Source organism: Gigantopelta aegis, chromosome 6 (assembly GCF_016097555.1).
Source record: "Gigantopelta aegis isolate Gae_Host chromosome 6, Gae_host_genome, whole genome shotgun sequence".
Taxonomy (NCBI): domain Eukaryota; kingdom Metazoa; phylum Mollusca; class Gastropoda; order Neomphalida; family Peltospiridae; genus Gigantopelta; species Gigantopelta aegis.
This window is the reverse complement of record NC_054704.1, coordinates 87,415,237-87,430,816: the sequence shown is the minus strand read 5'-3', so window position 1 is coordinate 87,430,816 and position 15,580 is coordinate 87,415,237. Positions and strand designations below refer to the sequence as shown.

The 15,580-nt window shown below is 38.5% G+C and overlaps 1 protein-coding gene across 1 annotated transcript in view; it reads left to right on the top strand.

Annotated features, from left to right (window-relative positions):
• The window catches only part of LOC121373909 (glutamate receptor ionotropic, kainate 1-like), a 46,761-nt gene extending 31,594 nt beyond the window's left edge, over nucleotides 1-15,167 (top strand). Inside the window, exons 8-13 of the mRNA XM_041500725.1 lie at nucleotides 1,537-1,614; nucleotides 8,328-8,456; nucleotides 9,236-9,436; nucleotides 10,022-10,848; nucleotides 11,986-12,151; nucleotides 13,774-15,167. Coding sequence (XP_041356659.1) covers nucleotides 1,537-1,614; nucleotides 8,328-8,456; nucleotides 9,236-9,436; nucleotides 10,022-10,848; nucleotides 11,986-12,151; nucleotides 13,774-13,917 — 1,545 coding nt within the window. The 3' untranslated portion in view covers nucleotides 13,918-15,167. The remainder of the gene's footprint in view (nucleotides 1-1,536; nucleotides 1,615-8,327; nucleotides 8,457-9,235; nucleotides 9,437-10,021; nucleotides 10,849-11,985; nucleotides 12,152-13,773) is intronic.
• The last annotated feature ends 413 nt before the right edge of the window (nucleotides 15,168-15,580 follow it).

Here is a 15,580-nt window from a genome sequence, read left to right as displayed (position 1 = left end):
AATAGCCGTGGTTTTCAATATAGAAAAGATACTTAAAAAATTAATCTCTGGTCCTTGTTTGTTGCCGATATACATAACATTTCTGTTTCGCACTATATGCTCATGGAGTTGTTGGGAAAACATCAGAACAACCAAAAACATATTGAATTTGCCAAAATTAATAATTTAAGCAATATGTAAGTAATGTGTAATTTAATGGCAAAATGGCCATGATAGCCAAAAACATTTTCATTCCATTTAACTAGGGAACTGTAGTAAGTCATTTAGTAAGGAAGAACTAATACATGGTGAGATGACTGTGTACGAGGTGAAGATCTTACGCGGTGCTAATAGCTGAACCAGCGTGGTGCCTGGTACTATGCAATGCGTTTCGTTTGATCGTGTCTACACGCAGACTATTAGTTCAGTTAACACCAGGACAAACCTGCCTGACACTGATTATATCACATAATCAGATCCGTGTGCGGATATATGTACTTCCTACCTGGATTGGGGGGGGGGGGGGGGTGTAGCTCAGTGGTAGTAGAATTGATCGATCTCTGTGGATCTGTTGGATTTTCCACCGTCCCAGCTAGTATCCCACGACTGGTTCATTAAAGGTTGTGGTGTATGCTGCTCTGTGATTCATGAGTGCATGTTATCACAGCTATAGTTTATTCCAATGAGCCCTATCCGTCTGGGAGTGGCAGTCATCTTTGAGGTGTGCAGTAAGGGTGTATTGTCTAGTAAAGGATCTCGTCAGAAGTGGCTGTACTCCTATATTGAGATATTCATGGTATCAACGATTTGTTTGTAAAATACTTACTGGACTGCATTATGTAGAGATACGGTTTTGATTATGGATAACGGTTGAGACCAAATAGCCGTGGATTAAAATGTGCTGAGGTGTTGTTAAGCAAACATTCCTTTCTTTTCCTCATTTGGGTAAATATTGACAACGTCTTGTATACTTTCAGGTATATAACAATGGAACATTTGCAAAAATGATTTATGGTTTTAAAAAAACAAAAACAGATTCGGATAACCGTAATGACCGTGTAAAAATGTCTTAAATAATAATTTTAAAAATCTATTCCTAGTAGATCGGGTTATAAAGATTAAAATAAGCATTTTTAAGTCAGGTCGTATTCTACCGTTTTTTGTTTTAGATATGGAGGGTGTGTGTGTGTATGGTGGGGGAGGGCGCCGAATTTGCAATTTTATTATTATGAAAGCGCGTGTGCCGGGGGTCCTGATAAGGAGTTGAAAGATCCCTACTCCAAGAACATTTTCTTCTTTTAATATATTTTCCGGAGAGCATGACATAACCCCCTTAAAAACTTCGCTTGCCACAGTTTAGACGCCCACCCCTTACCAAATGTCTTTACACACACGTCTGATTATGGCGTCTGTTTTCCAGTTATACAACCTTAGTTGCCATATTAAAGTATCTTTGGTTCATTTATTATTATTTATTTATTCTCTTTCTTTTTAATAATGTAACCAGTTAGCTGATTTGTTGTAGCAGCACTAATATTTTGTTTTGTTTGTACAAAGACGACATCGGATTCTCGTGTGTTGCCCTATCAACATCAACAGTCAAATGGCGTCGTGTCCCCTGAAAGTGGGTGCTCGGTGTGTACAGTTTCCGTTTGTCTATAGCATTATGTTCTTTCTCTTAACATAACTAACCTTTCTCTGCATAATCCAGTGCTTTGCAAACTGTAATCGTGCTTGAATCATACAACTGTTTTACAGGTATTTAATTTCTGATTGTAAATAGGTACCTCTACATCTAGCAAACTTTAAAAAGATGTAGGCTATGAATGTTATATACCTACAAAACGTCTTTATACACATGCACACGCATGTATTTATGCATGTTTGTGTGCGTACGTGTGTTCGTACAAACATGCATGTATATATACATATAGACGCATATACACACAGAGAGAGAACTCCTACATACATATAGTTTGTGTGTTGTGAAGATACTAATCATAAAATTAAAATTAAATCACATTTTCAGAAAAAACCCACTTAATTTCGTCAGTATATGCCTGCTTGATACGATGACATAAATTAACAACGTAGTGCCTTTATTTATTTTGTAAAAGGTCCATTATCTGTTGGTTTACAAAGCAAAAACATCGCCGTGCTGGCTACTATGTTTGGAATTAATTAATAATGGAACTGTGTTAGGAACTATTTACAGAACCTTCTGTGACGTCACTCTTTCCAAAGATAAGATCGTTGTTAGGCGCCGGAGTGTTTCACCGCTATGAGCTGCGCGCGCAATGTGTCATAGCTCTGCGCGTGTCTACGCACGAGACATTCACATAATAGCGTTTTCGGATGAATGATTAACATTTTTCGCTTTTGCCATTGGGAACTGAAATGGGGAATGACAGAAAGATTGTTCATTGGGGACATTTGAGGGTATGACCTTGACTCCCAAAGTGCTGGTTTGAGAATAATTTTAAGCGCAAATTGATAGAAACGGTTGTTTGTAATAATATTATACATATTCATTAGATTTATACAAACAACACTTAGATATCAATTATAGATATGCACGCTCGTAATGTTGTGTTTCACATTCAATATACTACAGCTAATGTGTATATAATTTAAAGGTACACTTGCATGGATTCTTGCAGTAGTAACTCGGTTTTTTGTTTAGGTTTTTTTCTTCAATTGAATGAATATGTTTTGCATGTATATTTTAGTACATCTCAAAATAATACATATTAAATAGGTTTTTATAGCAATGGTATGTGGTGTTTTAATGCACAATAACAATGCTGCTGACTATTGATGAATTAATATACATTAACAAATGAGCTACGTATTGGCCTATTGGTACATACATCAACACTTCTACTAACAAGAGAGAGAGAGAGAGAGAGAGAGAGAGAGAGAGAGAGAGAGAGAGAGAGAGAGAGAGAGAGAGAGAGAGAGAGAGAGAGTTTTATTTAACGACTAGAGCACATTGATTTTTTATCTATCATCGGCGTCAAATATATGGTCATTCTGACACTGTTTTTTAGAGGAAACCCGCTGTCGCCACATAGGCTACTCTTTTACGACAGGCAGCAAGAGATCTTTTATTTGCACTTCCCACAGGCAGGATAGCACAAACCATAGCCTTTGTTGAACCAGTTATGGATCACTGGTCGGTGCAAGTGGTTTACACCTACCCACTGAGCCTTGCGGAGCACTCACTCAGGGTTTGGAGTCGGTATCTCGATTAAAAATCCCATACCTCGACTGGGATCCGAACCCAGTACCTACCAGCCTGTAGACCGATGGCCTAACCACGACGTCACCGATGCCGAGGAGAGAGAGAGAGAGAGAGAGAGAGAGAGAGAGAGAGAGAGAGAGAGAGAGAGAGAGAGAGAGAGAGAGAGAGAGAGTATTATGCTACGAAGTGGACTATTAAGACACATCAACTAGGAATTGGTATATTAAAACTGAGAATTGGCGTGCTAGTTAGTACACATAGACACATCAGTTACGAATTGGCCTAATATTACCTATTGACACATCCACTAATTAGAAAGTGACGTATTATATTTATTCACTAACCATTAACGACTAACCACTAACTTTCATTCCTGGACAGACAGCCCAGATAGCTGAGGTGTGTGCTCGGAACAGCGTGTATGAATCTTAATTGAATATAAGCACGAAAATAAATTGAAATAAAATAAGATACTTATTGAATTGTTCACTAAAGTCGACGCCACACGATACGAGTGCATCTTACGAGATTAGCCGATTGACAAGACAAGCATTACGATTTTATTGGTTGCTATGCATTCGGTTAGTCTAATGGCATTTATATCATGTGGCATCGCCTTAACACTACGAAGTGATATGTTAATTAACACGGTTCAAAATATCTACAGTTCATTTTTGAAATACAAGCGGAGTAAAATGTTGATATGTTTGAAGTACTTTTTAGAGTAAACCTTTGGTTCAGTTATTTCTAGAATTGTAACCTATTCATTTTAACATGTATTTATTCAGTTGCTTTTAAAGTAAATTTCAGTTGAATTATTTTCAGAATAGGAAACCATTAACATAATTTGTGTTTAATATAGAATATTAAGAATAACCTGTAGTAATATTTGCGTTTTTCTGAAATAATCCAACATCTGTTTAGTGCTATTTCAGAAAGAGTCACATGATTGCATCCCAATTATTGGTTTGTGGGTTTTGTAAATACAAACTATTTAACTTTATTTTATGGACGATGTCTGCTTTAACAGATTGTAAACTGCTACCATGTGATCATTTCTGAAAAAGCCTGTTTTAGTTTTTGTTTTATTATTTATCTGTTTTACTCTTTTCTGTTCAAAGCCGTGTTGTGTTCCTGGGATTTCCATTGTGTATAGTGAGAGTGAAGTGACGACGGTGCGTGGTGATTACAAACTTACATCCCAACATCCAGGCTCAAAATGCTGGATAATTGTTATGTTATGTTCACGATACATTGTCAACATTTTTACAACTCTATAAGTAGTACTATTTGTGACACCCCATACCCAATTTGCGTACATAATAAAGTTACTTTTTCTGTTTAAAAGTGTACGCTGAAATGCTCTCTCTCTCTCTCTCTCTCTCTCTCTCTCTCTCTCTCTCTCTCACACCACTCTCTGTTAGTCTCTCTCTCTCTCTCTCTCTCTCTCTCTCTCTCTCTCTCTCTCTCTCTCTCTCTCTCTCTCTCTCTCTCTCTCTCTCTCTCTCTCAGCAAACATTGGTACAAATGTTGATAACTGAATGACCCTTTAGAGCTTGTGCCTCATTAAAGCCGTGTTCACATAGACGTCAAATGCGATCCGATTATAATTTATATGTATATTTCCATTGTGTTAACGCAATAAACCCCTTGGTTAATTTTAACTTTACTTTCAATATGGGTTTCAAATGTTTTAACAGCGGTTAACTTTTACCGTATGAACGCAAGAAAATTAACTCTAGTTGAAACCAGATTTAACTCTGGTTAACCTTTGATGTATGCAAGCACAAGCAGGTTAACCGAAATCCTGCTGTAACTCTGATTAACTTTTACCGTTAGTAAGTTAACCCAAGTCGTCCTAGTAAATAGATTACATTTAATCCGGATAAGCTTCTGTCGTGTGAACACGGCTTAAAAGTCTGGATGGTAGCTATTGTTACCCACACATTATGTGCTAACCACAATAGAAATATCAGTGATAACTTCACTTGGGTTATAAATAATGTAATATAACATGTAACACTGAACAAGTACATAATTGTGATTCGATTTTTAGCAGTAATATGCACTGGGTGGATATCACAACCCAGTATTGATGCGTGATTATGTAAGATGAAACCTTGAGTTCAGATGTCACCAAGTTCTTGCAGATTCTACTAAAAGGCTTCTCAAATTTCAAACATGATTTTGTTCAATAGGATTCAGGTCAGGTGACTATAAAAACAAAACAATCGATGACGTTTAGTAATTTTGTCTAGTAACTACCGCCATGTGAAGTTGGTCATGATCATGCTAGTGTTTATGAGTAGGTATGCATGTCATATGATTATTACAAATAATCTTATTTAAATGTACTAGACTAGATTATCAAATTGACACAAAATTGTATAGCAATAACTCAGATAACATTTTCATGTCAGGAAGAACTGGATTGTTTTGCACATGAGTACATATTTTCCTGATAATATAACGTCACTGGCACGTATATCGCTAGTTCTGCACGCATATTGGGTCGGTGATTTGTGATTCAAACAGGTGTATGGCTTTTTCTGCTTGCATGTGTTACGTGTCTGTCAGTTGCGATGCTGCTTGACATTCCATCCCTGGCATTGCATGTGTCTTCGTTATATTGTGGCGTTATTCATAGAATGTGTAATTTATATAAAACTTCAGAAGTGGACCTATGCAAACAGATAACATATTACGTATACTAACATATACTATTAAAGTGGGTACTGTATGATCTAGAGGTAAGAACTATATCAGTCGGTAGAGTGCTCGCCTGAGGTACTCGTGTCGCAGGATCGAATCACCTCAGTGGATTCATTATCTGATTGGATGTTTTTGCCGCCCCAACCAGTGTGCAAGGCCTTAGTATGTACTGTTCTGTCTGTTAGAAAGTGCATATAAAAGATGAAAAAATATAGCGGGTTTTCTCTAGGACTATATATGTTAAAATTATCAAATGTTTGACATCCCATAGCCGATGGTAAATAAATCAATGTGCTCTAGGCGTGTCTTTAGAAAAAACTAACTTTAACTTCGTATGCTCTCAGAAATAATTAGTTATATCACTGAAAATGTTGATTTTCTTATTCTTATTACGCATGGAGTCTAACCTGCCTATATAAACCGTTCAAGGTGAATACTATTAATTTATTTACGACCTTGTATCCAATCAAGTTTGAAGTTAGTTATCTTGGACACACACCTCAGCTATATGGGCTATCTGGACAAAATAGGAGGTAGGTGTTCGTGAGAGAGAATTCCGTGTAGTAGCCTTAAACATCCCTAATGAGTTGCTAACAGCTGAAAAAACACTCTGGCTTGTAGCTAGTGCTGGGATGCGAACCTAACACTTAGCATCTGGTAACTAGCCATTCTGTGTAAGTGGTATACATACAAATGTGATATATTTTAAGTTCTCTTAATAGAAAGGTGTTTTGGTATTCCAGGTTAACTTACGGCCATACGAAATTATATGGTAAAGAGGGCATGGTTGGATCTAGTTAGAATAGAATTTGCAATACTTTTAAATGACTACATTACAATGTCTATAATAGTCCGGCATTGGGACCCACTGTTAGGTGCTAGTATGCTGCGCGTCAGACAGACAGGATATGCAGTTACACAATTAAACAAATATTTAAGCTATATTAATCATGATCAGATTTGCTTCTGGTGGCATTTTAATAAAATAGTCGACTACCCTAAGGTAGTATAAGTGCTGAATAATATAATCTAACCTAGTGTATGGCCTCGTTCAAGCCAGTGCTCCACAACTGGTGTAACAAAGGCTGTGGTATGTACTATCTTGTCTGTGGGATGGTGCATATAAGAGATCTCTTGCTGCTAATCGAAAAGAGTAGCCCATGAAGTGGCGACAGCGGGTTTCCTCTCTCGATATCTGTGTGGTCCTTAACCATATGTCTGACGCCATATAACTGTAAATAAAATGTGTTGAGTGCGTCGTTAACTAAAACATGTCCGTCTTTCCTAGTGTATGACCCTACTGGAAGTAGTGCAGGTGCTGATGGAATAAACGCTTCTTATTAATATATGTGTACGTAAGGAATTGTTTCATTCAATCGTAGTGTATATTATGTGTAAGGAATGCTACGGTTCGATAGAAACATTGGGGACAAAACTGAAGTATATAAGTTGAAGTTCCTGTAGTCTATTTATCGTTCTTGTTCTTATGTACATGTATTTGTATCCTTTTATGCAGAGCAATATCCTGTCTGCTTCCGGTATGCTTCAGAACATTCTCTGTCATTAAGACACAAGTTGCAGACCGATTCAGAAATCATTACAGATTTGGTGATCATCACTTAATCTCAATGAAAGGAAAGTGATACATTATGTCGGTTATCAGACCTAACTCTAACTTGAGTAGCTTGGTTGCTTTGGGTAGTGTTATTCTAGAAATAGTCATATCGGTGCATAAGAGACAGTTTTTATTACACACACCACAAACATTATTAAATAAAATTGTTATAGCATGAAAATATAGGTTTTTTTCCAACAAACCCACAACAGTGGCGGATTGTGTGTTTTTTTTGTGGGGGTTTTATCCCACTGCCCTCTTTCCTTTCTCTCCTTTGAATTTCATCTCATTTCTTCCCGATCTGGCAACTCCTATCTTTCAACTTTTTTTGCTGTCCACCTCCACATCCCAGTCCTTGTTTCTCCAACCTCGGATTTAGGGTATGACGAACATACTTGTTTTATATTTATCACCAATATTCTAGTTAGCGCATGTCCCTGGTACCTCATTCACAAAGTCCTGTACGAAACATATATTTTTTTTATTCGCTTCCAACAGCTGCCGTATGTGATAATTGTTTGGAACAGTTCTTTCTATAAATCAGTGTTTTGGTGTTGATATATTTAAACAGAGTTCACTGGGAATATTCGGTGATGGTGGTATGGAATAAAAATACGAAAAACTGCCTTTTTTTCAGTTTGAAAGAGCTTCTTTTTTTGTCTAGCTAGACTTTTTAGTACTGTCATGAGTTTGGTTACTCTTCTCCACCCCCACCCCCACCCCACCCGTTGTTTTATTGTGTACGGCCCTGTTTATGGTGTGGTGTGTATGTTTCAGACGGGGACGTGGAGCAGTAACGAGAGCGGCCTGTACAAGCGAGTGGACCCGTCCAAGACGTACAGCAGCGTCACCAGGGCGCTCGGGGACGTATTCGGGCACACCCCGCTACGAGTCACCACCAAAATAGTACGTATACAGGGGCGTAGGATGGTGGGGGGGAGGGGGGAGGGTCGGATTAACCCTGAGCCCTGAGGCTCACAATTTATTACAGTGCAATATTGGGGTATTTATATTTGTATTCGAAGAAAATGTAAACAAAAAGGTCCGCTAGGTTCATATTCGAACCCACCACTCACCTCATGTCCAAACCACGCTACGCACCGTGTATAGTAAACATTAACATGGGATAGTCGTGTTAACGTGATCCTTTAAAATGTATGCGTTTATAGCTCAGGCTTCCTGATGTGTTGAGCAACAGTGATAAGCATCATGCAGCTACCTATCTTAAAACATGTTGAAACAAGGTGGTTGGGGTAGGGGGTTGGTGAGTATGTGCTCCCACTTGAGTCCTAGAACTATTTTCTTTGAATTATTAAAATGTGCATACCCCACCCCATCAGTAGAATGTAATACATACACACCCTTCACTTCCATTGTTTGTACGGGCCTGTAAAATAGCATCTTTGCCTTCACTATAATATTTTATGCTAACCTTATATGCAATTAATGGTACGAGAGATAAGAACTTGGTAGAGCAGTGAGAAAAATCACCTATGAGATGAAAGTTAGTTTATTATAACGACCAAATACCGATATTTAACAGCTTATTCATTGATTTATGAATAGTTCCAAATATTTCTTGGACTCTTTTTGTACCAAAGTACGATTAAGAATTCAAAATTATTTTTATTTTATATTCTGCTTCAATATTACAGTGTAATATGTTTTGGTTCAATTTGTCACAGGAGCCGCCATTTGTCCAGCTGAAGAAGGACCACGAGACTCGAGTGGGTAACGACCGATTTGAGGGCCACCTGGTGGACGTTTTAATGGAAATAGCGAACATCCTCAAGTTCCAGTACAACATCACGCAGGTCCCGGATGGAAAGTTCGGCAGTCTGAAGTCGTACGGGTGGACGGGCATGATCCGGGAGCTCGTTGATAATGTAGGCATCAGATTCAGGCATTTTTACGGTTTTTTGTAAATAAAAAATGCATGTTATTATGAATAAATGAAAAAGAAACAGGTAAAAAGAAGGCCTGGGTTCCTTTTTACAAAGCGAACTTAGCGCAAAGATCACCTTAAGTGCATAACAACCATATGTACTTAAGGTGATCTTAGCGCTAAGATCGCTTCGTAAAACGGGATCCTGTGGTCTAAATTTGAATGTTGGTATTTGTGAAAAAGCACTATTGATGGTAGGGTTAAATTGTTATAGCTCCCCAATTAAATGTCATGATTCGGTAAATATCAGAATTTTGTAATGTTTATGCATTTTACTAGATTTTGGCTTCATTGATTCAAAGACAGCACATAGTCTAATCTTGAAAGAGAGGTTATTGTAAATATTGCACCTATTGTCGCTTCACTTTTATTCAAAATATTTAAATGGTTTTTGCATTTTATTGGTGCAATATAAAATAGGTTTTAATATTTTGAATACATGTATACTAAATTTCGTTTTACAGCAGTTACTTCCATTTTAAAGTTTTGTTTTATATTGGTTTATTGTGTTGTTTTTTTCCTCCAGAAAGCCGACATAGCTCTAGCCCCATTCCAGATGTCTCCGATCCGATCGACTGTGGTGGACTTCACGAAGCCGTTCATGACGAAGGGAACGACTGTGGTGATCAAGAAGCCAGAGAAGCGCCTGTGGATCTTCCAGTTCCTCTCGCCGCTTTCCAAGATGGTGTGGAGCGCCATCTTCGTCTCCTTCGTCGTCGTCAGCCTGGCGCTGTTCGGCGTCAGCCGCGTCAACCGCGACAGGAGCCGCTCCTACTCCGGCAACCTCATCGAGAGTTTGTGGTACATCTGGGGCACACTCCTCCGGGGAAGCCTCACTGGAGCTCCTGTGGCGATCTCCAGTCGTGTGGTGAGCAGCGCCTGGTGGTTCTTCACACTCATCATCATCTCTCTCTACACAGCCAACCTGGCAGCTTTCTTGACCATCACCATCTCCAATGTTGGCATTCACTCCGCGGCAGACCTAGCGTACCAGGATTATTACGACTATGGCACTGTGGACGATAGTCAGATCGAGTACTTTTTTAACTACACCAAAATGACACACTATGCAAAGATGTGGGCGCATATGTCAACGCTGAGACCTCAGTCGATGGTGAGACGAGTTGAGAACGGGTTCGAGAGAGTCCGCCTAGGGAAGTACGCCTTCATATGGGATTCGCCAACCATCCGCCACGAGATATCCGCCGACTGTGACCTGATGGAAATAGGTCACCCGTTTGATCTCAAGGGGTACGGAATAGCCACAAGGAAAAACGCACCTTTTGGTGAAAAGATCTCGTTGGCAATACTCAAGCTGAATGATAATGGTATCATTTACAGGCTGGAAGGAAAGTAAGTACAGTTTCTATGAAATACTAATAGCTTATTGTTCGATCTCTAAAGTAATTTTTAACATTTCTTTTTATATCGCAGTAAATTATCTTATATTTATCTTCTATTTTGAAATGATCGGTATTAAAAACATCCTTATAAAATTAATATATATCTCTTAAAAGTAGAATTATCTATCCTGTTACTCGTCAGCATGGTATTATGTTATATATCTAAAGGATATAAACATACTTTTGTGTCTGGATTTTGATGATGATCATAGAGCTTGGTGCATGTACAGACAATTCCTTTCGGTTTCCACGCTAATGCTGATGCATAACTTCTGTACTTTGACTTCAGTGGACTTGGTTTGAGTTTGGAGTTTTCCTTCTCCTAGGAGAGTTTCCTTACTAGGATGCTGAGCCTCTCCAGCACAGTTTTGATTTTAGAGTTTGCTTCTCCTAGACAGTTGTCTTTCTTGACTCACGTCCTCTGTCTGTCCGGTCCATATTAGTCTAGTCTCTATCCTTTGACCAGTCCAGCTTGGGTGACCCTACCAGGAGCTGATGCTCCAACTGGCAAAGCTCTCCGAGTCATTGAGACATGCAAGCTACCTCACCACGTCAAGGAATGGACCATGAGATAGTCTGAACTTTAAATAAATAGCTTCATTTTGTGTGTAACACTGCAAGTAACAGATAACTACAAGAAAACAAAACAACATTAATGCAAAATTCAACATACTTCCCTGTATTAAAGCTTTCTATAAATCAGTAAGACGGTGAAGAATAAAAACATTCAAATTGTTCTTAATGATATATCTGTTGCATGTAACTCTTGACAATATTACGACAGTTGTAAAAACATATTATATACTGATAGAAAGAAACGAGGGATCCCACCAACACTAACAGGGAAGTATGACTGCAATAAAAAAAGACCTCAAAGAAGTTAATCGTATTACTGATATTCAGTCTCACATTACTGACATTCAATCTCTCATTACTGACATTCATTCTCACATTACTGACATTCAATCCCACATTACATCTGTGATCTTTAAACAGACAGTACGACGCTAATAGTGACTGAAATTTGGTCTTCAATTCCAAGTGTCTCCATATTTCTCTCTCTTAGTGTATATGTTGTCTGTTTTAGATGGTGGCGCCGCCAGAACTGTCCGGACCAGCGATCGAGCGCGGATACGAAATCCCTGGACTTCCAGAACGTGGCGGGCATGTTCCTCGTGCTGCTGGCCGGCATCATCCTGTCGTCTGTCGTCTGCCTCTTCCAGTACTGCCTCAGGAAGAGCAGGACAAAGAAGGTAACTCAAGAAACAATGAGGCTATTTCTGCAAAACATAGAGAAGTGACCTCATAAGGTTGTAGGGGCGAGACGTAGCCCAGCTGTAAAGGAAGGGACTGTTTTATTTCACGACGCACTCAACACATTTTATTTCACGGTTATATGACGTCGAACATATGGTTACGGACCACACAGATATTGAGAGAGAAAACCCGCTGTCGCCACTTCATGGGCTACTGTTTTCATTTAGCAGCAATGGATCTTTTATACGCACCATCCCACAGACAGGATTGCACATACAACGGCCGTTTATATACCAGTCGTGCACTGGCTGGAAAGAGAAATAACCCAATGGGCCCACCGACCGGGATCGGTCCCAAACTGACCGCACATCAAGCGAGCGCTAGACCACTGGGCTGCGTCCCACCCCTAACCCAGTTTTAAAAGCGCTCGCTTGATGTTCGATCGGTTTGGGATCGATGCCCGTCCCACTGGGCTGTTTCTCGTTCCTGCCAGTGCACCACGGCTGGTATATCAAAGGCCGTGGTATGTGCTATCCTGTCTGGGATGGTGCATATAAAAGACCTTGCTACTAATGGAATAATATAGCGGGTTTCCTTATTAAGACTATGTCAAAATTACCAAATGTTTGACATCATCTGTGTGCTCTAGTGGTGTAGTTAAACAAAACAAACTTTAACTTTTCATAAAGTTGTATTTCAACCCCTGCAATTAAAAAAATGTCTATGCTAAAAACGAAATATGCCGTGAAAAACAAATTGAATATAGTCAAAACATGTGCCGTGGAATGTGCCTTCTTGACTGTGGGAAAGAGCATATATAATATGCTCTTCTGCTTTTCTATAGAATAAGCATATTTGGTGCGTTTGTGTGTTGGGTGTTTTGTTTTTTTGTTTTTGTTTTTGTTTTTTTCTTATTCAAGACCATGTGCTGAAATAATCGCATTAAACATATAATTTGAAACTTGCTGAAGTGTTGTTAGACCATTTTGTTTTCTCCTTTCTATAAAACTTTACCTCGCTTTAAAGGCATGCTGCCACGGATTTAAGGACCTTATTTCTCTACAAATGGATAATAAATAAAAATTACATTAATTGTTGAAAACCAAATCTAGCTATCGCATCACCTTAACTGAATCATGATGGAGTGAAATCCATGTCATCCCTCTCGGCAATTTTATGTTTTGAATTATGGCCCATTGCCATAATTCAATTATTTTTACAAAATGTCATTAATAAATGGAGTATGGTGGTTATGAAGATGGTTGAATAAAGTACATTTAGGGACAAATCAAATTATTTTTGTTCAGGTAATACTTTGTTTGACCATTAAATAGGTCAGTGGTCTGTGACAATATGCCTTTAATCAAGAGTTAATGTGTATGTTATACAAAACAGTCATTGTTGTAGTCTGTCAATAATAGAACTTAAAGATATAAAAGTCTAGCATGTTTATGGATCCTCTGAACTGCGTCCAAATTACTGGATTCAGAACTGATGCAAGTCATAAGGTATATACTTTACATTTCACCGTAATAATAATATAGGGTGGGGGTTTTCAAAATAATTTGTGTAGGTCAGTTTATCATCACCTCATTGGTTTGATTTGTTTTCTCTACAGAAAGGGACTGAAGAGAACGATGTGATCGACGAAGGCACCGATGTCCGACAAACGAGAGCCATCTACGACAACGCAAACGACTTCCATTATTACGGCAACGTGGCGCCTAAGCTGAAAGTTAACGATGATGACGACCTTTACTGACAACTCATTAGATCTTGTTTTTAACTATACCTCCGCTAAACAGATCTATCAGTCATGGGCCACTGTTACAATATGGACATTCCATCCTGGAGAAAATGATATAATGATAATGATTCCAGTAGACCGACATGTTCAGAATCAGAGAGGTGCAAGGAGAAATCGTGAAATAATACTATAGCAGGTGGTTGGCAATTATGACAGTTTGTAATGCGTAATGCCTAGCTTGATTAACATCCAAGAGAGTAAAGATGCTGATTGTTAATGTCGGTCAGTTGAAAGGGAATAGTGTGTTGGTCTGTTAATGTCGGTGAGTTGAAGGGGAATAGTGTGTTGGTCTGTTAATGTCATCAACAAGTCAGTTCGTCAAAACTAAATGACAAAAACAATTAAAACGTTCAGGTTGTATCCCTGGACAGATCAGTCCCAAAGATGTTTTGTGAACGTCATGACGGTAAGCTTAACTCTGGTGCATCATCTATACGAGGACAGTCACTCCACATTACGATGCATCTTTTCTACATCATATATGAGGACAGCCACTCATCCGACCGATACATACTCCATAATGTTGCCTTCAGAAGAACTGCCAAAACTGTTGAACATACAGCTTACAAGAAGGCGGTTGGCTGAACGTGAAAGTAAAAGAACAAAACACACATTGGTATGCCACTGGTTACATCTTCCGTTTTGATATGACCCAGGGTGAACATTCCATTTTATCTTAGTCAAAAGGGAACCCTGATACGCATTTGATGTAGAGGGATATTGCTAAGACATACACGCCAAGCAGAGAGAGAGAGAGAGAGAGAGAGATTATGAATTGTATACCAGACAGTTTTGTGTGGGCTGTTTTATATCAAGCTGCATGGGTTTATTTTTATAAGCGGAAGCAGCGGTGTAAACATCAAAGGACGATTATTTAACGGTAATATTAATTTTCGCGCAATTGGGTCACAACTGTTGAATTACTGATGCGGAATGCACTGTTTGTTTAACGATACCTCACTATGTTATGTTAACTGATGTGTGTGTGTCAGCGGATGAATCCTGGGAGTGTTGTAGAATTGACGTATATGTGTTTGTGTAAATCTGGATTGCAATAAGGGTACACGGTGATCTATGCACATTTCCTGGAACATATAGAGGATATTTCATGTGTTTGTCAAATATGATTTATATTTCATCTCGTGAAGTTTGCAATCATATCTCACGAGTCGCGCTTGCGCGACGAGTGTGATATGTTTGCAAACTTCACGAGATGAGATATAAATCATATTTGACAAAAACATGAAATTTTCTATTTATTATATAACTTTTGGCAATTTACCTTTATTTTTAAAATACCAGCAGCAAAATAGTTCCGGATTTCTTACAGTGAAGATAACACTATTTGCAGTAACGATAACACATTTTAGAGTGAAATAGTGAAATGTTCACTCTAAAATGTGTTATCGTCACTGAGTGACTCATAATACTTTTATTTCACTAATATTTTAAGATATTTCACTAAACGTTATATAATAAATAAATGTATTAGTGATCTACACGTTTCATAATAGTGTCTATCTATTTGCATTCCGCTGTATTCTTAGTCAGCATCGTGTTAGTGCAATAACGATGTTGTTGTTTTTATAATTTGCCAGCATTCATTGTCATTTCCATC